The sequence below is a fragment of the Anguilla anguilla genome, chromosome 12 (genome assembly GCF_013347855.1).
Source record: "Anguilla anguilla isolate fAngAng1 chromosome 12, fAngAng1.pri, whole genome shotgun sequence".
Taxonomy (NCBI): Eukaryota; Metazoa; Chordata; class Actinopteri; order Anguilliformes; family Anguillidae; genus Anguilla; species Anguilla anguilla.
The window spans coordinates 11299391-11323383 of record NC_049212.1 but is presented as its reverse complement, the minus strand read 5'-3'; the positions used below and the strand labels follow the sequence as shown (position 1 = coordinate 11323383).

Here is a 23993-nt window from a genome sequence, read left to right as displayed (position 1 = left end):
ACACAACTTTTTTCTTTTTTTTTTTTTTACATAGCATTTACATTGCATCCATTTATACAGCTGGATACAGGTTTACAAGCCCAGTTCCTTACCCATTGTACTACACTGCCACTACAATTAGCCTAACCTGCATGTCTTTGGACTGGGGGAGGAAACCGGAATACCTGGAGGAAACTCACACGGGGAGAACAAGCAAACTCCACACAGAAAGGCCCAGGCTGGGATACGATACCCAGGACCTTCTTGCTGTGAGGTGACAGTGGTACCCACTGCACCACTGTGCCACCCTGGAGGACATCTCCTTTTACAATGTTATTTAAGTTAAATCTAGAATCTAAGACTTTGTTTCCCATTTTATTTAAGCCATCATATTCCATTGTCTTATGTAATAAGAACAATTATGATGATTAAATTTACTTTGAAACTGGAAAAAAATAGGAATGATTTTAAGAATATTGAAGCTTGGAGATACTTTCACAATTAATATTGAATGTTCTGTTTTAAAGACTAATAATCTTTAATTGTTATTTAATTAATATTGAATGTCCTGTTTTAAAGATTAATAATTTTTAATTATTTATTTTTTGATTTAATACTTGACTATTCAGCAAGCCCAGCCACTGTAGCTTAACTGCTTCTACGTTTAATAAGGAGTGCTTTTTGTCTCCTAGTGACCGATTGTTATGGATGAATTTTTGTATTTTTTCATTGTATTTTCTTGCACTTGTCACTGAAACCACTGAGTATATGGCTACTGCAGCCTGATTTTCTATAGTCTTGTTTTCTGAGAGTTCTTAAATTTTTATTTCTATTTTGTTCTGTGTTGCCAGGCGTTATATAAGCAAGTGCCAAAAGCTGCTGACCACAGTAATTTTCTTGCCTCCCATTGTAATATAGTGCTTATACCGTTATATGGTTTGTTATCTGTATATGTATTCCTGGTATACTCAACACTACTTCTGTATGTAATGGCTAAGAAAAGAATATTTACTAAAACTGCATGGATGTGTGGATGTTTTCCCAAAATATAGTGTTAAATATAGTCATGGGATATGTTAATACATGCCCTTAATGTAGGATCTTTGAAGGTTTTTCTCCGTAAGAAATTACCTATTTACTGTTCCCCACACAACATAGCCGATTAGGGGTTATTTATCACAGTGATCATCAGTATTGTACTTTTCAAATTCTCATGACAATTGAGTAATTAGTTGGAGGGAAGGAGAACGTGTTGATGCAGACCCTCCCTTCCATTCCAATGGACAGTGGGCAGTTAAACAGTAGTACAGCCTGGATGCTGGTTTAAACAAAATTCAAAACGTTGCGCTACTGACAAAAGATGTAAGATGTGGCGAGAGAGGGAAATCTGTGCAAGTAAAAGATTTGCAAGCCCAAAGCATTAATGACATGAAGTATCTTTCCATTAAATAATACTGTATATATGACTTGAATGTAAGTGTTGATGGGCATGATCAAGTGTTCTAATTATCATAAACAGAGAGGACACGTCTTAACGAGTTCACAGCCTCTACTGAAAATATTAAATATAATGAGCTGTCTACAGCATGGTGTTTTTTGAAAAATGATAACATTGGTCTTTGCAAAAACATGGTCTATTTCAGGTTGCAAATACAGTTTTAAAGGTTCAACTGTCAAACATATTTAGTTACCTTTTTATTGGTGTGAATTTGTCTGGTCAAAATTATGTTTGTGATATTATTTGTGTTTTGTGCTGCAGGCTATAGGCCCCTACCAACAATATGGGCCATACAGCCTAAGCTTTGTGGTTCACACACCACATAAAATTGGCTATTTGTCTGCTAATGATGGATTTCTCATCAATTGTTTTGTGTTGTCTATCACAGAAGAGCACTTCTTGAAATATATTCTCAGTATACTGTGCTGTGCTATTTGGGATGCTGATACTGCAGGCACCATAGCTGGCATTCCTATGGTCGCACGGTTCCTCTGTTGCTGTGGTAACAGTTCCCATAGAGGTTCTCCGAATTCAACGGAGTGGAACTTCTTGATTAGAGTTTAGGGACCAGCGTGAAATTATTTTGGAGTGGTCTATCATTTCCCTCGAAGAAGAAAAATATGACCGCAAATAGATAGCCTAATTTCTCGTTTAAATTCAGGTCTCATTTAAATCAGCTGTTTTTATCTTTTTCCCGGTGGGACTCTGATAGTAGTCCAAAGCATGATCATTTACGCTATGTTGAGCTGAAATAGGCTACTGTAAATGATCACAGCTAAATGTGGTAGTGTGCCAACTCGTGGGAGTCTTTGTTGTTGGTAGTAGTGGTTATTTCTCATATGAAAAGATGGGTAGATACGGGATTATTATATTTTACGAAATATAGGAGCTATAGGCTGCTATTACTGGGCGTGGAGACTGATTGGTAAACAACAGTCTAGAGTGACTGCAATGATTGTAAAGTGTAATTATAGCTGTTTTCCAGTTTCGCATTTGTAATGTAGGCTATTTTATTTTAAAGTGAACGAAAACCTGTATCAATATCCTAATAGGCTAGTAGGATATATAGAATGCATAGCACATAACGGGAGGCGCCAAAACCTCCGGAAATTGCATGCTTAGGAACCAGCTCCCAAATCCACCTGCTGATGCTGAGACCTGGAGAGACCCAGATTAGCAAACGAGGGGACTGTGGCGCGGGCTCAAACAAGTTTGTTGTTTGACCCGTTAGAAAGGATCTATACGTTTTTTTAACGTGGAATGATGGATTTGCATGCATTTTTGTATCTTTTATTGGGAATTATACTTCCTGGTAAGTTGTTCATTAATACAATTTTTTGGTTTTGCTGCTGTTCTCATTATCTTTAGCTTGCTAGCTAACGGTGCACGGTAGAGATGTGGTCGTGAATTTGCGACGCTATCAAACATTTAGTTACTGTAGAACGACTAGCTCATTAAAGTTTCGAACGAAGTCAGATATTAAAACAAGACAGCGAGCTAGTTTTAATGGTTAAGTAGTCTAGCACCTAAGTAGTCTAGCTAACGTTAGCTAAGTTCGAGCTGTCATGTTGAAACTACGGTTCACTGTTCAATTTCGGCATCAATGTCACCTAAATCCCCCCACCAAGCCAGAGCGTTTTTCAGAGACCGTTATAGCTAACATTATTGCTACACCGAAGTAGAAAGCTAGAAATAACGCAGGTATGTGGATTTTTACACAGCAGTGAATTGAATCGTATAATCTTCATTTGAACAGTGGTGTGTACTCGTCGTTACTTGGATCAGCAGTAACAGTCGTGCGCAAAACGGTGGATTAATCATCTGTTTGACTTTTAGTTATAGAGCTGTACCTATACATTGCGTTTCAGTATTGTTTTATGGTAATATTATTTGTCCAATCGCATAAATCCAGATGATCTTCTAACTTGTAATGGCATAATGATTGCCAACGTTAGTACAGTTATTCTTAACCGAGTGCAGCCAGAATAGACCAGGTCTGGTAACTGCGGTAAGAAAAATAACTGAAATTGAATGCATTGCGAATTTACGAATTAACTATGTTTTGCAATGTTGAGCGACACAGCTATGTGCACGCTATGAATAGTGTAAGAATAAATACTAATAACTTGATTGTTTTAATGTGCCCGAGTGTTTCCTATGACGTTTAAAACATCGTTCAATAAAGTGGTTATGTGACATGGTCTCAGGTACATAATGAATGGTGTATAAAATGAAAGGTAATGGAGTGATTTTTGCGTTGCTTTTCTTTATTTTATGTGTAGTTCCGTGTGTTTGTAGTGGGGCTTAGAAAAAGCGCTTCTGCGGGGTCTTGGGAGTGAAGGGGTTTTATTCCCATTGTTAATGCGATTGTGCGCTAATCAGTTATTAGCCGAAGCAATGAAATGAAAAAAACCTTTACTGGGGCAGTTTCGTAGAGCTGTTAAAAAAGAATCCCGTTGTTTATCTGTGACTATAAACAAATCGTTTCTGCCCGAGACTGCCCATCACCGTCATGGACCATACGTTAGGTCACTGCGTGTGCTTCTGTAAGCTTGGTAGGCTAGCGATAATTATGGTATACTTATTTCATAGTCGTCTTGTTGGCCGGTCATTATTACGTCAGTGTGCTCCTGAACTGGCTCGAACGACTGCCTAAATCTCCGTAGTTCAGGGTGTGGACAGCTGGGAGGGTGTAGCGAGAAATCCATCCATGTCAACTTCTGGATCTATGCACCCATGTATGCACTGACTCGAGTAAGCTAACACCGAACGTGCCAGGTTGAAGTTGACAAGCACAACGTCATTTATAAAGTCGTCTAGTCCTTGTCCATGACCTTATTAGCCAAACCTCCCGTCTCTCCACTGTAGCATAGCGTCCTGTTATTCTCAGGTGATTGATTGTACTTTTCATTGGGAATAATCGAACTGAATGTTTTATGGTGTAATAATTCATTTCCCCAGATTAATAGCCACTATGGCAGCAATTACACATGAATAGCAATACATATAAATATGTCAGGATAGGAATTTTCGTTTTATAAGTTCAGTTAATTTTCGTTTAATCAACTGCAACAGTTAAGGGCACAAATAATTGTGTTCCTACACCTACACGATTGACAAAATATAAATACTATCATGCAACAGCAATAGGAATAGCCAAACAAGACCTTTGTTTAAGTTCAGACTTTGCATAGCCTATTATTCACATAAATCTAATGTACAAACTTTATGTAAAGAATAATTTACAAAATAGAATTTATTATACACCTATAGAAGTTTCTGTTCTTATACAACCAGTATAACAACGCACTATATGTTCATTATGTTGTCACACAACAGGATTAGAGTGATTCCATTTCCTCAGTTCAGGAATTGAAATTCTGTTCACGGATTGAAAATGCCCAAGATTTTCTATGAGACATTCATGTGAATTGAATTACAGTTAATTTCTCAATTGAAATGGAATTGAGCTCAACCCAGTCACAAACACATTCAAATAAATAGGTTTGGTTGCACTGGTATAACGTCAACTTAATATAAAGGGTTCCCTTTTAGAAGCCATTGTTGTTCAATACCGTAATGACACTGCAGCCTAATACATTGGGCTTGTGTAAACCTGGCTTTTGCAGTATGCAGCACCTGTGATTGAGCGTGGTGATTTCCTTCCTTCCAGCCCAACACCCCACAATCCCTCCCCCCCTCCACCCCCACAAGCTTTGTCCTTTGGAAACAAAGCAAGAACACGCAGAATTCCAATCACAGTCTAAAATGACACGTTGTCCTCTGCGATCTTACGATGAGGACAGGGGGCATGAATATGCAAGGCCCGGAGCCTAGCGTACATTTTAGCATTCTGCTGCTGCGCCTCACACTGCACCCCAGGGCCGCTGCACCCCCCGGGGCCCATGCACCGGAGCTGCAAGCTGCTGATTCGGGGGCCTGCCCGCATTCCATTTATTTCGTCTTCAATTTGGAAAACAAATGGGCCATTAAGGACCCTTGATTGCGTTCCATTACGATGCGGTTGCTGATTAATGGGCAGTTGGCTGCCGCTGAACTCTGATGGCTGCAATGATGCAAATTTGTATTCACGGCCTGTTGCTCATTTAACATGTAGCGTCCCAGAACTGAAATTCGTTCTGTAAGGTTGGGGCAAGGGCAGAAGCAGGGAGGGGAGGTGTTCCTTGACTACGATTTTTAATATCCTTTTTTTTTGCACTGCCGCTCTCTCTCTCCCTCTCTCTTGCCTGCTCAGGCTTTAATACAAATGAGTTTGCTCTCTAGGCACATAGGCTGCTGTTCTTCTCCTGAGAATCCACCCAGCTGTTTAGTAAGGAGAGGGCCATATTTAGTGAGGGGACCTCAGATCCTCCCGGAGTCGTGGAGATTCCAAACGGCTTGTGTGCACTGCGTCACAACATGAAATTGCCTAACTGACCCGTGGATAAAATCTCAATGTCTAAATATCGGCCGCATTCAGATTTTTCCATTTTGCAACAAAATGCAACCTGTTGATGTTTGCTCCTGAAGTGGCTTTACAGGTTTTGGCTTTATTCTGTGACCCAACACATTCAAAGAAGTTTCATTTGAAGAAGGATTTTAGGACAGTGAGTACTGAGTTTTTTAGGGTTTTTTTTTTTTTTGCTTTGGGCTCAGAGGAACCTGTCACCGAAGCCCGGAGCGGAGTTGTCAGTGTCAAGGCCAGAAAACAGCCACACTTTACATAATGAGTTGTGCTATCAGTGGGAGATCAAAATGAGGGCAAATACGTTAGTGACTCAGGCACTTCTGCTTTTATAAGGATTGTTTTGATTGTCGCTGAAGAACAATGCCCTGTTGCGGGCACTTGAATTTCACCATCTGAAGAGGCTCGACAGGCTAGTTCTAAGAATTCTGAGACCCTTTTAGCTGGCTGCCACTGTAATGAGTTAATTTCCTGCATCCAAGATCTAATTCTTCAATGTACCATGGTGCGGTTAGACTGTCCTCCCACATCCAAACCTCTGAATAAAGTGAGTTATGTTGCTAAGATGTAGGGCAGAGCTTTGACCCAGTAACCCCCTGTAGTCTTCCTTACACGACACACGCATGCTTCTCTCTTGCACACTCTTGAGTTTCAGATTAAACAGATAACGTGTCAATGCTTGGGGATCTTTCATAACTATATTCACATAGTTTGTCTTCTGATTTGATGCGGTGTCACAATTGAATGGCTTCTTATTGCATTTTCAGGGTGAAGTCAGATTTCTTTTAAAAGAACAATGCATTGTGGGTTTTCTGAGCTGTAGGGCCAGAGAAAGCTCTGCCTCTCAGCAGTGGGAGCCGACAGCTGTGCCGGTCCTGTAGAGGAGCAGATGAGCTGATTAAGTCAAAATAGGTTCATCGATCTTGGGTCTCCCGTCAAAGTCCAGTGGACAGCCACATAAGGTATCTGCCAATCTTGACCAAGACCACTGTCCTCTAACTCACCCTAAATGACCACAATGAGTGAGGTGTGCAGACCTGTGGAGACAACATCTGGAAGAGACTTCTTAAAAACTCTCATTCAGCTCTGGAGATAGGCTACCCCACAGACACCACAGCGATGTTCCATGTACGTCAAATGGATGCCCAGGGGGCTCCATATCGTGTGTGAGGAAATGGGAAAAACGACAAACTGAGTACAACTGAGACCGGAGAAGGTTTTTTATTTATTTTTATTTTTTTTTGGATGTATGTCTGACAGACGATGAATTCAAAAATATTTTAGCAATGGGAATACCGAAGATCTGCGTGCTGAGGTGACTGAAACGAGGCTGTTTGCTCTGTCTGTTTTGTATGTATGTGCGTGTGGGCACTTCACCATTGCTAGATGTTTACCAGGCAGACCTGGGTCAAATACGTATTTGTTTTGGATTCAGATACTTTTCTGTGCTCTATTGATCTTGCCTGGTGTACTTGAGCTTGCCAATATGACCAGAAGGCGGGGTTTGCAATTTATTTTTGAGAGTATTTCATTGGTTCCAGTACACCAGACAAGATCAGTAAAGTGTAGAAAAGCATTTGAATCCAAAACAAATATGTATTTGATCCAGGTCTGATACCAGATTTTTCTCATTGCTGTTCCACACAGCTGTTCTCCAGTGAAATGAGTGTCTCTTTATGCATCTGGTTATTCTCCTCTCATTTGCAGTTTGAGTTTGATGGCTTTGGCGTTACTTTATATAACCTGTTTGTCTACTTTGGTACGAAAGAGAACGCGTATGAGGTATATTCCACCAGTCATTGCTGGGGCCTAATTTCTAAATAACAACACTAATGATAAAATTAATACATTTGTTTTAATCTCAATATTTTCAATCACACCTAAGCAGTAAGTATGTAACATTTTGAATGGCAAATCAATGCCAAACCATTCTCAGCAAAAGTAAAATTATTAGTTACTGGGACACAAGACAAAATCAAACTAGGGGTGGGTGATATGGAAAAAATATCATATCACAATTTTTTCAGGCGTGATCACGATCCACAATATAATAACAATTCTTTTTCATGTTGGTATTTAAGACTATTTTGCAAGTGAATGAACAGTGCAGTCAAACTAATACCCCCATTTAAGAAAATATTGCCTTTCAAGGGAACAAAACCTAAAAGAAAAAGAATAACAGAGACCATTTGGGCCAAAGTACCAGATTTTAATCAAGTGCAATTCTGCAAAGTATTAACAATTAATGTTGTCAAATAAACAAGCACGAAACCGTCCAGACCCACGGCGCACCTGTACTATATAGCTAGCTAGAGTGAGAGCACCTATTATCAACCACCCGAGGGGGGGGGACGTGTATCGACCACCTTAACCGGTAGTGTATTTACTTCATATTTATTAGAGAGAACTGGACATTTTTATCTATTAAAATGTAAGTCCAGTAAAAAAAGTACACATAATAAACTTTCTAAATGTAAAAAACCAACTCCATATAGGCTACATGTAGTTATATTAATACAGTCTTATTTACAGTATCAACTTTAAGACAAGCAACACACTCGGAATTAGGCTCCTCTCATCACGACCCATTAAAAGCAATGGCGCAGACGTTGCTTAATAATTTCAAACTGCTTTCCTAACGGCTATTTTGCATCCTGCGACTTGGCTTACAACTGTGAATATGTACGGATTCCTAGACGTGCTGATAGCAACCACCATTTCTCATATTAATCTCGAATACGGAAGACAGGACACTTCTACAGGATGCTAGCAAATTTATGTCAAGTTCCATTCATTTAGGGTAAACGTCCCTATTAAGCCCACCAAATCCGCTTTTCAGACATTTTTAATATATACTGCCCCAATTTAAGTGAGAACATTTTAGTTAAAATGAAAGTCTAATCTCTCATTTGAAGTGTCAATAATTCATTTATACCAATTTCTAATGTTTTTATTGTTTAATTTGTCAAAATATGTCAAAAGTCTGGCATGGGCTTAATGGGTACCTAACGTACCCTTTAAGCCCATGGGTGTTCCAAATAAGCCCACTTCATGATTTGTTGATAAATAAATAAATATTTAAAAAATCTTAACAATACAAACTTGTTCTATTCAAATCTGTAATCTCTTAGCTCTCAATAGCTATTTTCATTTTGTCTCCACTCCTATCCTATGGCCTGTAAATGGCATTTGAAATAGGCATGACCAGCCTTTCTGCTGTGTTGTCAACACAGAAAAAGCTAAACTTACAACATGTCTTCTTTGGAATGTAGCCAAAAAACTATTTACGAACAAAATCAAAACTATAGTGGAAATTACTCTTCAATACTTCATCTTTCAATATGTGTTGTCATTTTGTCTGTATCTCTATCTTATGGTGTGCTGTTGGCATTTGAAATTGGCCAAAATTTCTGGTCCAGTCAGCCGGTTGAAAGTGCAGGTGTTTTTATGAAGATTTCTGAAGACCGACTGACTGAACGAAAAACAATTTCAGGTTCAATACTAATGTTCTAAGGATAGTAAATAAGTCAATTTCAGGATTTACAATTAAACAATAACTTTTCTAATGTTAATCACATTTAGGATAGTAGTTTGAAAACATTGTAAAAACACATTTTAAAACCATTCAGTTCATTGTGGAGTAACATTAAAACATATAGTTCATTATGAGGAGACATCAGTCATAACATATTGAAGCTCATGTATCATTAGCCTATAACTTAAACAAAATAAACAAGAAAGATGTCAACATTTCTGCAATTTCTACTTTCTCCTAGACTAAACGTAGGCCTATGCTCTTTGAGGTGATTGTATCGTTTTAGTAAGGCTATCATTTTCTCCATGCTCCATCTTAGTAGTGTAACATAACATAGGTTATAGGGTGGTCTAAGCTTTATTTTATTTGTTTGTTTCAATCTTTTGCCCACGTTGTGGTTGTCTTTGTCTTACGCTAACAAGTCGTTCATGGCTTTCATCTTGTTTTTGTAGATTTTCAGTGACCTCATGATTGCGCAAATAGAATGGTCCAGGTCCCTACAGCCCTGCTTTGCAGTGGATGAACTTGCGCTTCTATCATGCGTGGGCATGAACTGTAGTTCTTTTGTGTTTTAGTCATCTTAAACTAAAACTCATCTGAAAAGTAAAGATTAAAAAATTATTGCTAATGTTAAGATAGAACACAGGCCTATCCAGAATGAATTTACCTATGCAATATCACTGATATTTAAATGTGGGTATTAATTATCTGAATTATGGAGCTGATTCATCAGGTGAGGTCAAAATTAGGGAGGAAAATGGTTCAAAGGTCAAAAGGGAGAAAATCCCCATTGAAATACAGTAAAGTGGGCTTAATGGGAACAGGTGGGCTTAAAGGGAACATCAGTGAATTTATGATTAAAAGACAGAATATTTTATTCTACTCACATGACATTAAAAAACAACTATATGAAATAAATCTATATATGGTGCACTAACATAATATGAAAAGTATAAATTGATCATGTAGAGAAGTAATTCGCTATACTCATTTACATCCACCTCAGTCAGTGTGATTTTTTTGCTAGAGTCCCCTTTAAGCCCACCAGGTAAAAATGTTGATTAAAAAATAAATAAAGATAAACATACACATTTATTGTCTATTTAACAGTATAATAATATAAACTGCATACAAAAATATAAACTATACATGCTTATCATGCTTTATGTCATTGCAATGAACCATACTATGTAGCTACTGTATTGATGCAGCATGTGGTCTGTTTGCTAGCGTGCTAAAACTCATATTTTGATTTCAAAAGACACAATATTTCTAATTCAGGTAATATTCTAACATATGTCTCATTCAAAACACTAATCACTTAAATTTTGATAACAAGTGAGTACTTTCCAAAAACAGGAGTAGAAATATACAAAAAATGTTATTTTCTGAGGGTACCAAAATCACCTAAGTTTTTTTGCAACTTCTTCTGGGATCAGCAGGCACATGCCACACATGTGCTTCGATAACTCAATATCAATAAATGTGATTGACTTACAATAAAAAGTGTCATTTACGTAACAAGCAGCTTCATTTGAAAAAACATCACACAGCAAAAAATGATGATGTAGTTTTTTTTTATTTGACTCAGTTGCAAGTGGGTTTATATGGTACGTGGGCTTAATAGGGACGTTTACCCCTATACGGGGTGGTCGATACACGTCCTCTTAGCAACCAAAAACTAGCGCTGGACCACCTCTGACTTATTTGCCGGCACAGAAAAAAATCGCGGAAGTACTGAAAAAATTGATTTTAGGTTTGGCTGAGAAAACAACGTTGGATGCCTTGTAGCCTATGAGCGTTGTCAGTGCAACTGATAGAATGTGCAATTTCATTGTAGCCTGATACTCCCGATCTCTCTGGAAAGGCAGATTGTGGAGACATTTTAATCCTTCACGATCTAATATTGTCATATCCCCCACCCCTGAATCAAACTGCACGGTCTGAAATCTTCTGTTTCCTTCTTAATATGCTCACTGACGTTTGTCACCTGAGGTGTTGGTTTAATCAAGGGGCATTATAATTACACTATACGCTACATTGTTACATCACAAATACATGAATATGTTATTTTTTCCTGGCATGAAATGGGTCTTTGGTGCCCCCCATCATTGAGCTAGTGCTTTCGGTCATCCCACATTGTTTGCATTGAACCATTTTCCTTTTTTCCACCTTTTGTCATATGTGCTTTCAAATTTTGCTTTGGTGCATGCTGTGGATTTCTCTACGCAGGAAAAACAAAATGTGGCTGTGAATGCCTATGTGGCTTGAGTGCTTAGATTATTTGTTTTTCTGATTTATTGCATGAACACACAATTTCATCCATCTTCAGCTGTGAACACACAAGGCCTGTACCCAGCTTATAAAATGTGCAGCGTGACCTAAACTAATCTTTGTTGTCCAGGGAATATAAACAAACAGGCCAGGCCTTTCGTTGTAATGGAAATAGGTATTGGTTTTAGATTGCTTACATTCAGGATGGAGAAATAGGCCTACATGATATTGGGTTTTAACTGATATTCTTTCCACAATAACATATTTTCTTCTGCGGTGAAATCTGTGCATCAAGGGTACATATGAAAACAAGATTCTCTACCTGCATAGATATGTGGTGTTGTCTTTTCTGTCACACATTGTATTCTGTGACATAGTTTTTTTGTGCATCTGCACAGTCTATAGCTGAGAAGTTGCCTCTCCCCATGGAGTCCATATCTCACAAAAAGCTGCATCAACCCACCATTTTATTTTAGGAGTACACTGTGCTCCATCAGATGAAATAAAATCAGTGGCTTATTGTTCCTACTCGCCCCAAATTGGATTGGATTCATTAACAACGGCTGCGATCCCCCTCGGTCGCCGGAATTCCAAAGAATAACCGCAATCTAAACTTGGACGGGCTCTCGCTTCGCAGATTAGGGTTTAGCCACCGCAGTGTGGGCGTGGAATGCCAGAGTAATGAAAGGCACAACACGTAGGACACAGCCCAGGCTGCTCCCTCCTTACCTCCATCCCTCCCTCCCTCCCTCCCTCTCTCCCTCCATCCCTCATATGAAGCCTGGCAGCTGTCTGCTTGGCGACCGGAGGAGAAGATGTTTAATTGATGGCTCATCAATGCATGTCAGGTCTCCTAAAGCGCGTGACATCTTCCTGCGGCCAGGTACTTCCGCAGATCACGTCTCACCATTGTGATTTAAGCATCAACCTTTTTAATGCTGTTAGAGTATTCATTAGTGTGTTCAATTCAGAGCAACTGTGCGTTCACTCTGATTTGTGCTGAAGGAAATATGTCAAAGATGTAATTATTGCATTTTTTCCAACTTCTTTCTCCTGCCGATCACAAATGCTCCTGTACCATAATAATTTTCCCCATTGGACATTTACCTGGTTCGGCCAATTACAAAATTTGATAAAAGTAGCCAATTGTTGAACACTAATACACAGGAAAAAGGATGTTGTAAAAACTTTGTCGTCGCCATTGTAGTTCTGTGTGGAATGGAACCCAGCTTACTTGCAAACTAATGATAATTTGCCAAAAATTAAAAATGTTGCTTTTATAGCGGTATTATATTTGTAGGAAACTCATTTATATTTCATTTAAATGCATTCTCTCTCATTTCACATGCAAACCCTGCATAATATAATTTTATGATACCGATAGTTACATGACTAATGTTAGCCTATAAGGTAGGCCATAAAACCTCAGACTAAAGTTGTAAACCTTTAGACTAACAAAAACATGGCGTAGCCAGCTACATAGCCACGTTTGTTTCATTGATACAGCCGGCTGGCTACTTAGTTATACAGCTTCATTATACCAGCTGCATGGCTAGTTACCTTGATAACTTAATTCAAGTTCAGTTAAAATGAAACTAGCTTTTCTTGTATGTTAGGTGTCAAGTTACATTAAATAATTTATGAAACATTGGGTAGCATTACTTTGGAATAGAGCTTGTTTATTTGTCTGAGCTAAGGTAGCCAATATTGTTTGTTGTAACTTGGCCTCATTTTGGTTTCAGTTTTGTTTATCTGAGCACACAATACAGAGAAAGTGAACCACCACTCAAAAGTAGGAGGAGCCACAAGCAGGGAACTGAAAATAGCTGTTGCTCTGTTTTACTTTATTTTGTCTTTGTTACTGAAATTTTTTTGTTTTAGTTTATTGTTTTCACCCGGAACCTGAGAGGGGGAAGGGTGAAGATGTTGGTTTATTTGATTGCATGTATTGTGTGTCTCTCCATTCGGCAACCAACGATCCATTCATTACATTTACATTACAGGCATTTAGCAGACGCTCTTATCCAGAGCAACTTACATTGTCTCCAATTATACAGCTGGATTTATACTGGAGCAACATAGGTTAAGTACCTTGCTCAAGGGTACAACGGCAGTGTCCTAGCAGGGAATCTAACCTGCGACCTTTAGGTTACAAGACCAACTCCTTAGCCATTATACTACACTGCCGCGAACTGCCGCATCTCCCCACCAGGGGTGTCTCGCTGGCGGACCAGCGTGACCAAATCCTCCTACTGGCAACTCATAAAATACTATTTGGTAGGAGACAAGCTTGGACTGGGGTTTCCAAACCTGTGGGCATCAGTTTTGTTGCAGTTCAACATTAAAGCACGTGATTCCGCCAATCAGCTGATGGTCTTCAACCATGGCCTGGATCATTTGAGCCATATACATGTATTTTAAGGCTGGGCTAGATCGAAGGCCTGCACCCACACACAATCTTTTCGGTTAAGATTGGACACCTGTAATCTTGGCCTACAGCGAACATTTTCTGAGATTCTAATCTTTATAGAATTGAGCTGGATAACATAATATAATGATGAGAACAGGCCATTCAGCCCAACAATGCTCGCCATTTTCCTAGCTAAATTAGTGCTCTGATTACCTACAGACTAGATAGCATCTAACACTGTATCAGGCCTGCCTCTACTACGTGATCCGGCAGGCTATTCCACACATTGAGTATTCTGATGTATGATGTACTGTTCTTCCATTTTCTAGGCATGGCGTACGGACTGCAGATCACCTCGACTGGACCCAGGTCGATATTGAAAGCCAGCGGGGACAGCGTAACTCTGGACTGTGACTTCACGCTGGCCCCTGAAGACTCTGGGCACCTGGACATTGAGTGGACCCTAATGGCCTCAGACAGCCAGAATTTAGACAAAGTTGTGAGTTGCGTCAACAGCACTGCCGTTTCTGAGGAACTGTACAGGAGTGTTTCATGACCAGCCCTTTGTGCCACCAGCTGTTATGTAGCAACAGGGCTCTGATACCCCTTCTGCAGCCAAAAGTTAAAAAAATTATTTAAAAATTTAAGACATTATCTTATAATTTGTTTGATTAGTGAGTTGTTTTCGTGTGTTCTTTTGCGTACCATGAGCATGGTTTGTTTTGCTTGCGACTTTGTATGGAAACCTGTTGAAGCTACCAGTCTTACACCTCCACTTAAAGACCCAGGAAGCTGAAATCTGAATTCTTTGCTGATTTGTTGTTTTAATACTTTTTTGCATTCACAAATGGCCAAGAAATATTTTTAAATGATTCTTGCAACAACAAAAAAAAAAAGAAAAAAGTATAAAATCCTGTGCCAAAATTGGCTTGCTTTCCCCCTTGGCCAGATGCCAGGTTTTCAGTGGGTGGGGTTAACTGAGTGTTAGTTGTGTAACAAAAACCTTAAGTCCAGTGAAGTCCTTGTCTGCTGAACAGGTCACAAAAATCCAACCATGTTTATTACAATTTAATGGTTATAATTGCGTTAAAAACTAGAAAGGAATATTAAGAAGGCAATCAATTGTCACTTTTGGGGACTATAACCGCAGTGTGAATCCAGGTGCCTTGACCTTTGACCCCCCACTTAACCCAGTCAGTAATGTGAGGTGAATGCGGTTCCTCTCGGTCCGGATCCTTCCTCTCTTGTGTGGGTTTATCGGAGAGGACTCTGACCATACGGCTTCTAGCCGGCGTGTGAGAAAAGCTGATAAGATTGGATGTTCTCCTTCATTGTCCTGCTCCCGAATAGGGTCATGTGGCTTGTATTTCCCCTGTTAGCCCAACAAAGGAGTCTAGAGTGACAGTGAACCGTCATTAAGTCCTGGCTGTGCTGGGTTTGTAACGGTTTTGGCAACGGTCTCCCCTAATTGTTTGCCAGTTATTCGTGTTTGTGAGCGGCCCTTGGCACTCGCGGGCGAGCCCGGCGCTGCCTGCGTGTCTGCACTCCTTCCCAAAGAGTGTCTGCTCCGGCCTTCACCAAAACTGGGTCAGCGTGATGTTATCATCACCGCCCCATTGAAGCAGGCCAGACCCTGCAGGGACCCTCCATGTGATGTGAGAGGGTTCCAGAAGTCATCCTCGACTGAACCACATTTTTGATATGAGCAGCTATGATGAAGCAGGTGAAGATGGAATGGCTACAAGTCCTGTTTTTCTTACTGAGATCTGTTGAGAATTCTGAAACACATCCTGTTAATTTAGGACCCTTTTCTTCCAGTCATTAACACAATAATGTCCTCACTACACACAAGCTTTTTTTTTGTGTGACCTCTGGCAACATTTTACAGTTTGAGCATATAAAGTCCATCGAGTTCTGGCCTGGCCACAGCTTGCTGTGGCTGTTAGCCTGGCAGTGGGTGTTAGCCTTGCCAGGTTTTGCAGAATTGGCGGTAGTTTTGCTTTCATGCTCAGGTTTTCATGTTGTATTTCTGGAAGCTTTGCTGGTGTCATGTGGCTGCATGTTGGGATCCTTAGAGTCGCCTGGGTTCCAGGTACAGTTCCGGTTTGTCTCAATGTCGTGCGTTCATGCTGGTGTCAGCTTTTTCCATTGGATGTCTTACACAGTGGAAGGGACCGGGAACCTTGATTGCAGAAGAATGGGATCACTCTCTGTGTCTTCTGGACTTTTAACGTTTTGTCCAGTTCGGCTCTGATATTAGAACTCATGCTCAAGCAAGTGCAGGGAAAAGCCTGGCTCTGAAAGAAAACATCACTGTCAGATCCCACACAGCCTGATCCAGCCTGAATCAGGAATCAGCTCAGGTCTTTGAGCAGACTGCAGTCTTAAAATGAGCTCTCTGGGACGGTGTAGACCTGTGCTCTGGTTCCTTTCCTCTCGCTGTAAAGTGCAGCGTTGGTCACGTTGGGACTGGTTGGTTTAACTACTGTTTCCACATGGTGCCGGAAGCTTCTTAGAATCAGAGTTGGCTTTGCTCTTAGTGGAGACCTATTGTGTTTAAGCAAACTCTTGCTACAGAACCATTCAGACTGCTTCTACTGTTGTTACAATGAATGATTGGCTTGCAGAGAGCCAACTCTTATGTCAGATAGTTTGTATAGCTTTGTTTCAACAGCTGGTGTGCATTTGTTGCTGCTGCTGTATAGCCTTTTTTTAAGCATCTGTATTTCTGAAGGGAAGATGTGAATTGTGACAATTTTGTTTGGAATTTCAGTTTTCCTTTTTAGGCTGTTGGAACCATCGTCATCAATCATTGATTTCCTTGTTTCAGACACCTTGTTTTTCAATACCGTTTGATGTGTGATAGAACTTTTTAAAAAGATTCCTATCCCTGCTTTTTCAGTAGTCCCCTTGGTAGTTATACTCATATCATAGTCAATTTATTTCCAAATAAGGTATATTTGACATTTTCAAATCTCATCATTCACACTGATCTCATTCATCTGAGGGATTGTCGTTGGGTAAAACGTGTCTCACGGTCAAGCGAGGTTGTAGGAAGGCTCAGGAGGCAGGAATTCAGTAGAACTTTTTTTTTCTTCCAGCAGCTGGTGTTACAGTGATGAAATATTTACAGTGAAATAAAGACTTTGGCAAAACAATGAAAGAAGTGGGAGGTTTGAGCGCTTCAGTGCTTAAAGGCACGCTCGTGATCACATGTGCCCGCATCAGTATCAGATATAGCCTACAGGGAGTTTCACAGATTTTGTCTGAAAGCCCTCTGCTGTTGAGAAGTTTCAGGAGTGATGCAGCCTGTTTATTCATTCATTACTTTGCAGTAGTCTTGTAGGAGATTATAAGGATGAAAAGGAGTGGCTTTGATGTCTAAGTAGTGTAGAGAACTTTTAAAATCTATCTTACATTTTGGCAAAGATGTAAAAAAAAAAAAAAAAATGTCTAGATTGAAGTGGTTTGAATAATCTGTATACCTGTAAGTCTATTTGGATAATTCAAACCACTGTACTCAACTTTTGCATTTTTATTTATTTTTTTTACTTCTTTGCTGAGAGAGAAATAAGAGAGACAAATAAGAAAATAATAAATAAATATTTATTAGTTAGGCCTATTTATTCTATTTTTTGACAGTGGCACATCTTGCACCCAGTGGCTGATGGTACCCTTGGATGTAGGCAATGATGCCGTGGTGTATTGTAGAAATATATATATAGCACTGTTAATGGAAGTAAATATATATAAATTAGCAAGTGCATACTATTCACATTACAAACTTATTCTGCCCCAGCATTCCCGAATGCTGGGGCAGGATCAAAAAAGTGTATTTTCTGTCTGGCAGAGGTAGTGCTTCTCAGAAGTTAGGAAGTGTTGCATTGTGAGCCATCAGTGGAGAGGAAATGTGTGGTTGTCTCATTCATCTCCATGTCATGCCATCTAATTCATGGGAATGACAAGTTCGTTCTAATCTTGGGTTCTCGTGTCACGCGTGTCCTAAACAGCCTGAGCCGTTTTAAAACACTGTCACTCTGTATGTCACTTCCTTTCTCATCTTGTCATAGCCTATGGTTTATTTAGTTGTTTTTTTTTACTTTTATTCAGATGTAATTTGGAAAGGCATGCCCATTCATTTCAATGGGGTGAATCGGTAAAATGAGTAGCCAGTTAAAGTACACATTTAGAGGTAGAACCGGAACACCCCTACAGTCATAGCGAGCTCTTCGGCTGTGTCGTTGATGTCACTGCTGTTCCGTACTGTCTGCGGTCTGCCCCAGTTCAGTCTGTATCTCAGGTGCACATTCAGTGACAGGTGTACAGCTTCTATCGAGGTGAGGAGAAGTGAGTGGGACATGGACTCAGGGGGGGTTATTGACCTGTGGAATAACTGTCTGATTGCATGACACATGTCCCCTGAAGCCAACAGTAGCTCTCTGTTCTCCTGCAGAGATAAGGGAGTCATGCCACTGGCTTGCTGAAGGAGTTTAGCAGGATAATGAAGCTGTGGATGCTAGGGTTGATCACTTCCACCATAATAAGCTGTCTTGTCATGTACCTTGGTGTTCTGGTGCTTGTTTTTAATTACTGTGCAGAATTACAAGCATTTTCTTCTGTGTGTCGCTATACAGTAACTGTATCAGAGTTTATTTCTGTGTTTATGTAGTAAATAAAAATTTTCTGAATGCTTGTTCATGCGTGTTTTACATGCGTGTGCTGTGGTATTGTTCAAACCTTTAGTTTCTGTGTGTCTTGTGGTCATTTCTCCAGACTTCTTGCTTGTTTGTGTTTTTGAGTGTCACATTGTCCAGGTGATTCGTTTCTGATGTTTTGCGTGGTAACTGCAACCGTGCCCTGTCATTGGCAGATACTCCTGTACTCAGGCGGCAGGGTTTACGAAGACTACTACCCCGCCACGAAGGGGCGGATGCACTTCAGCTCCGCCCTCCCGAAAGACGGAGACGCCTCGGTCAACCTGACCCGGCTGGAGGTTTCTGACACGGGGACGTATCAGTGCAAGGTGAAGAAGGCCCCCGGCATCGGCAGCAGGAAGATCTTCCTCTCTGTGATGGGTGGGTGACGGTATCACGTTACAGAACATGGCCGTGTACCAACGTAATGCGGAAGTGTGCTTGCTGCGGAAATGGCTAGTTTGTACGAACCCGATGACTTGACACATAACGTGACACATTTGTGAGAGTGTGGAGAAAGGCGTTGACTTCTGCCCAAGCATTGGGCGCCTCCCTGCTGGACGAACCTGCCCTGATTTTCGCACACTGACGGCAACGCAGAGATTTATTTATTTATTTTATTCATTTAATGTTTATTTGACAGATGCATTTAAACAGAGATAATTACAAGATTAGAATCCAATGCCTTGTATCACAGCATTTATTGCATATGTTATTTTCCAATACTTGTCCCTTGGTTGGGCTTTTAAAACACACATATACAACACAAAATAGAAATCACTAAATGTATAAAATACTAATGCTACAACGTTGGTAAAATTTAGTCAATTGAGAGATTGTCGGCAGTTGGTCTGAGATCACGCCTGGTGGCTGCTGCTGCATGTGATTGGGCGGACTATCATGCAGTCTTCTCTTTCTTATTTTTTGTCTGAACACTGTGAGATGCCTCGTGTGGAACTGACATCACGCACCAGATTTAGATCGATGCACAAACCTCCTTTCAGATTTCCTAGTCAATCCTGGAAGCGGTGGGAGATTGAAATCTGCTTTCATGTGCCCTGAACTCGGTCACAGAGCCACACAGCCCTGCTCCAGACATCAGCTCACCCGTCTATCGCCGGGGAAACGCTGTTCGCGCAGGGCGGTGGCGGCCTGTCGCTGCGGTCAACCCTTTCTGCCCCCCCGTCCACTGCCCGCGTCACGTTTATGCTTCTCTGGATTTTTTCAGCGCCTGCGTTTCCTGCACTCTGATTACTACGGGCGGTTTCAAAAGACGGGCAGACCAGCGTTAATCCTCGTGTTTTTGCTGCTAAGCTTCAGCCCCCTCCGTTGTTTTGACAGCGGCCAAAGCAAACAGCCCTGGCAGCGCTGGGGGCGGAGGGCTGCCGCTCTGGGGGCGGAGGGCTGCCGCTCTCTGGCTGTGCGTTATACAGACCCAGTCTACGGGCTGCAGTGTTTGGGCCTGATGTCACACACTGCCTGCTGCTCCTCTTCCTGTCTCTGGCTTTCACTCATATGTAAATTCAGTCCTTGAACATACCGTACGGGAGCATTAACATCTTACACATTTTGGTTACTCCCTCTCCCTCCCCACAGTCAGGCCGTCCAAACCTCACTGTTTTAAGGAGGGCCTGTCCCGGGAAGGGGAGGACCTGGTCCTGAGGTGTGCGTCGTCCGAGGGCACCCACCCCCTGCAGTACACCTGGGAGAAGACCAGCGACGGCACACTGCCACCCACCAGCACCGTGCTAGGTAAGACCAGACCTGGGTCAAACACCTATTTCTTTCAGATTCAAATACTTTTCCGTGCTGTGTTGATCTTGCCTGGTGAAACTGAGCCTGCCAATAGGACCAGAAGGCGGGGTTTGCACTTTTTGAGAGCATTTCATAGGTTTTAATACACCAGACAAGCTCAGAAAAAGCATAGAAAAGTATTGGAACCCAAAACAAATTTGACCCAGATCTGCTTCGCGCAGAGCCTTACCCAGAGATGACTGATATTAAAAAGTATAAGAATATTTTAAAATATATTTTTTATATATTTATTTTTTTATATTGTTATAGATTTATATTTTCTAAAATTTGTCGTGCAAGAAAAAATAATTTCAGTATACAATTTCAGTATTCCGCAATTTGTCTGTGTACAATAAACAATATGGCAGCGCTGGATTGTGTTAAATGAGAAACAGGCAGATGGAATGAGTCTCAGCTTTGAGGTGAGGTGCTGTAAATGGAGTCGTGAGTAACGGCTGTGCTGGGGGGAGGTCGTGCGAGCGCTCTGCGTCCGGTCTAACTCTAACGGCCGTACCGTCCCGTGCAGATCCCGTCAGCGGCGTCATGACCATAAAGAACGTGTCCGCCGGCGCTTCCGGAACGTACCGCTGTACGGCCAAGAACCGCGTCGGCGCGGACGAGTGCGTCCTCCACCTGCGCATCACGCCCTGTTAGTACCGCCCGCCGTCTGTCTTCTGCCAGTCATCACTCAGCATCCTACGGCGCTCTACCGGTTTTCACTGTGCACCTCCTGCTTTCCACTGATAGTCACTGTGCACCTCCTGCTTTCCACTGATAGTCACTGTGCACCTCCTGCTTTCCACTGATAGTCACTGTGCACCTCCTGCTTTCCACTGATAGTCACTGTGCACCTCCTGCTTTCCACTGATAGTCACTGTGCACCTCCTGCTTTCCACTGATAGTCACTGTGCTCCTCCTGCTTTCCACTGATAGTCACTGTGCACCTCCTGCTTTCCACTGATAGTCACTGTGCACCTCCTGCTTCCCACTGATAGTCACTGTGCACCTCCCGCACGACTTCATCTCCTCCTTCCCTTCTATTAGCGCAAACAGCCAGTATTCTTACCTTTACTGCTAAATCCAGAATGCAGACAGGGCTTGATGTTAGGGATTTTTTCTACTGGCCCGGTCAGTGTTCTTCTTTCCTACTTGTCCCAGGTACAGAAATAAATCTAACCATTTTTTTAAGGACCGTGTGCATTAAAAACGTGTCAAAATGCCAATAAACAGCACTGGTTAAAAAATTAGGTCCTTTATTAAAACTTTACACTGTACAAATCGTATTTATGCTGTAAAAATAAATCACAACCGTCAAATTAATTTAGACAAGCTTCATCTCTCTTAGCAGGTTCGACCAATCACAGATGTGGTTTTGATGAAAGAAAGGGTTGAGATACTGAAAGCAGGGTAATTGCATTTGCCGTGAGTGCTGATTCGGTAAGGTGCCTTCTCCCCCCCCCCTTTAGCCCGGAACATGGCCGGCGTCATCGCCGGCGCGGTCATCGGGGTCCTGCTGTCACTCATCCTCACCGCCATCGTCCTCTTCTGCTGCTGCCGTGCCCGCAACAGGAAGTACGAGAAGGAAACCGCGTACGAGATCAGGTACGAGAGGGAGACCACGTAGGAGAGGGGTAAGGAGGAAGAGCGCGAAAAAGAGCCAGAGATAGAAAGACAGGGGGATAGAGATGGAGATAGAGAGGGAGGGGAAAGACGCATGTCTTAAAGGTAGACATGTAGGGCACAACCAGTCTTAAGTTAAGGCTGAATGGATGAATGGATTTTGACTAATTTTACTGCAGTAAAAATCGACCCGTTTCTTTTGCAGCGTCAGTGTGGAGCTTAAAATCAGCTTAAAGAAAAACTTTTTGTCTTTTTGGATGCTTGTTGACTTTGGTAAGGAGATGTGGGAATGCCTGTAGTTAATTGATTGTCTTTTTTTTACCTAGCGTAGCACTCAATTTATTGTGGATCATGAACAATCAAATTTAACTAAATAATTTGCCAATAAACGTGTGTGTAAAAGTAAACTCTCTCTCCCTTTCCCTCCTTCCCTCTCTCTCTCTCTCCCTCTCCCTCCCTCCCTCCCTCTCTCTCTCTCCTTCTCTGGGCGCGTAGGGAGGACGTTCCTCCTCCGAGGAGCCGGGTGTCGGTGGCGCGGAGCGTGACCAGCGCGGGCAGCCATCGCTCCTCCCTGGGCTCGCTGTCCCCCTCCAACCTGCACGAGTACGCCCCCAAGCCCCAGTACGACAAGGTCTCCACCGAGGAGCGCGAGCGGCCGCCCGGTCACGCCCCTGCGGCCGGGGCGACGGGGCCGAACCCCAGCCTCGCGGAGGCGGTCCCCGTCGCGACCCCCGCCCAGAGAAGGGACGGCTCCATCGTTTAATTGGGGAAAACGGGACTGCGCTGTACGCGTCAACCTGCGTCCAGCCAACCAGGTCGTGCTTCGGTTAGACTGAACGCTGCGCCGCAGCGTCAAAATGGTACTGAAGACACATCCTCTGTCTGACAACACAGTAGTAGAATTCATGACTGAATGGCGAATGCCATCTTCTTGTACGTAGGGCACCTGTATTTTAAAGTATAGTGACATAAAGCATGACTGATTTTTTATTGGTCTGTAGAGATCTTTTCAGAACTGTGAATACTGTTGTTTTAATTGCCTGTATGATGAATTCCTGTTGGTATGGGCACCAGACTGGTCTACGCACAATGCCAATGAAAACAAGAGCCTCCTCATATCCATTCTCTTAAACTTTTTTTAAGATTATCTTCCTGATCCGTAGGTGCTTTTTAACATTAGCTTCAATGTTTTCAATGTTTATTCAATGGCATTCATATCTAATGTGGAGATGCTATTTGAACGTCTTTTCATTTTTTAATATAGATGCTTTTTTTTACTAAATAAATGTACAGCTGGACTGTCTCCCAATTCAGTTTTATTTCATCATTTGAGTAAGATTTGATGAATAATAGTCATCCACATTGTAAGTTATTTCTTCATTGGCTCAGTTGTGACCTTTCAGACATGATTCTGGAAGCGTTGGGGAGAGTTTAGAGCCAGGTTACCATGGCATTTGTAACCGCACGTTTGAGCTGTGCGAGAGCCTGTCTTTTTCCAGACACTGGAAAACATTGGATTTAGACAGCTGGTTTCTGATTTGTATGTAATATTATTGTAATATAATAAATGTAATTTAAGAGGACAGATATGTAAATGCTCGTAATTGATAAATACTGAATTTCAACCTTCTTTCTCCTGGGAAAAGTTGTGAAAAGGCAATTAGGGAAATATGTTTGTGCCAAAAAGTCATTCAACATTTTTTAACCGATTCTTATACTGCTTT

The 23993-nt window shown here is 41.5% G+C and overlaps 1 protein-coding gene across 1 annotated transcript; it reads left to right on the top strand.

Annotated features, from left to right (window-relative positions):
* The first annotated feature begins 23 nt into the window (after positions 1–23).
* On the top strand, positions 24–23464 carry LOC118208972 (coxsackievirus and adenovirus receptor homolog). Its single transcript, XM_035383989.1, has 7 exons — positions 24–2789; positions 14491–14660; positions 19032–19236; positions 20452–20607; positions 21176–21298; positions 22116–22251; positions 22765–23464. Exons 1-7 carry the CDS (start codon positions 2738–2740, stop codon positions 23030–23032), a joined length of 1110 nt encoding a protein of 369 aa, XP_035239880.1. The 5' UTR covers positions 24–2737; the 3' UTR covers positions 23033–23464.
* Positions 23465–23993: the final 529 nt, after the last annotated feature.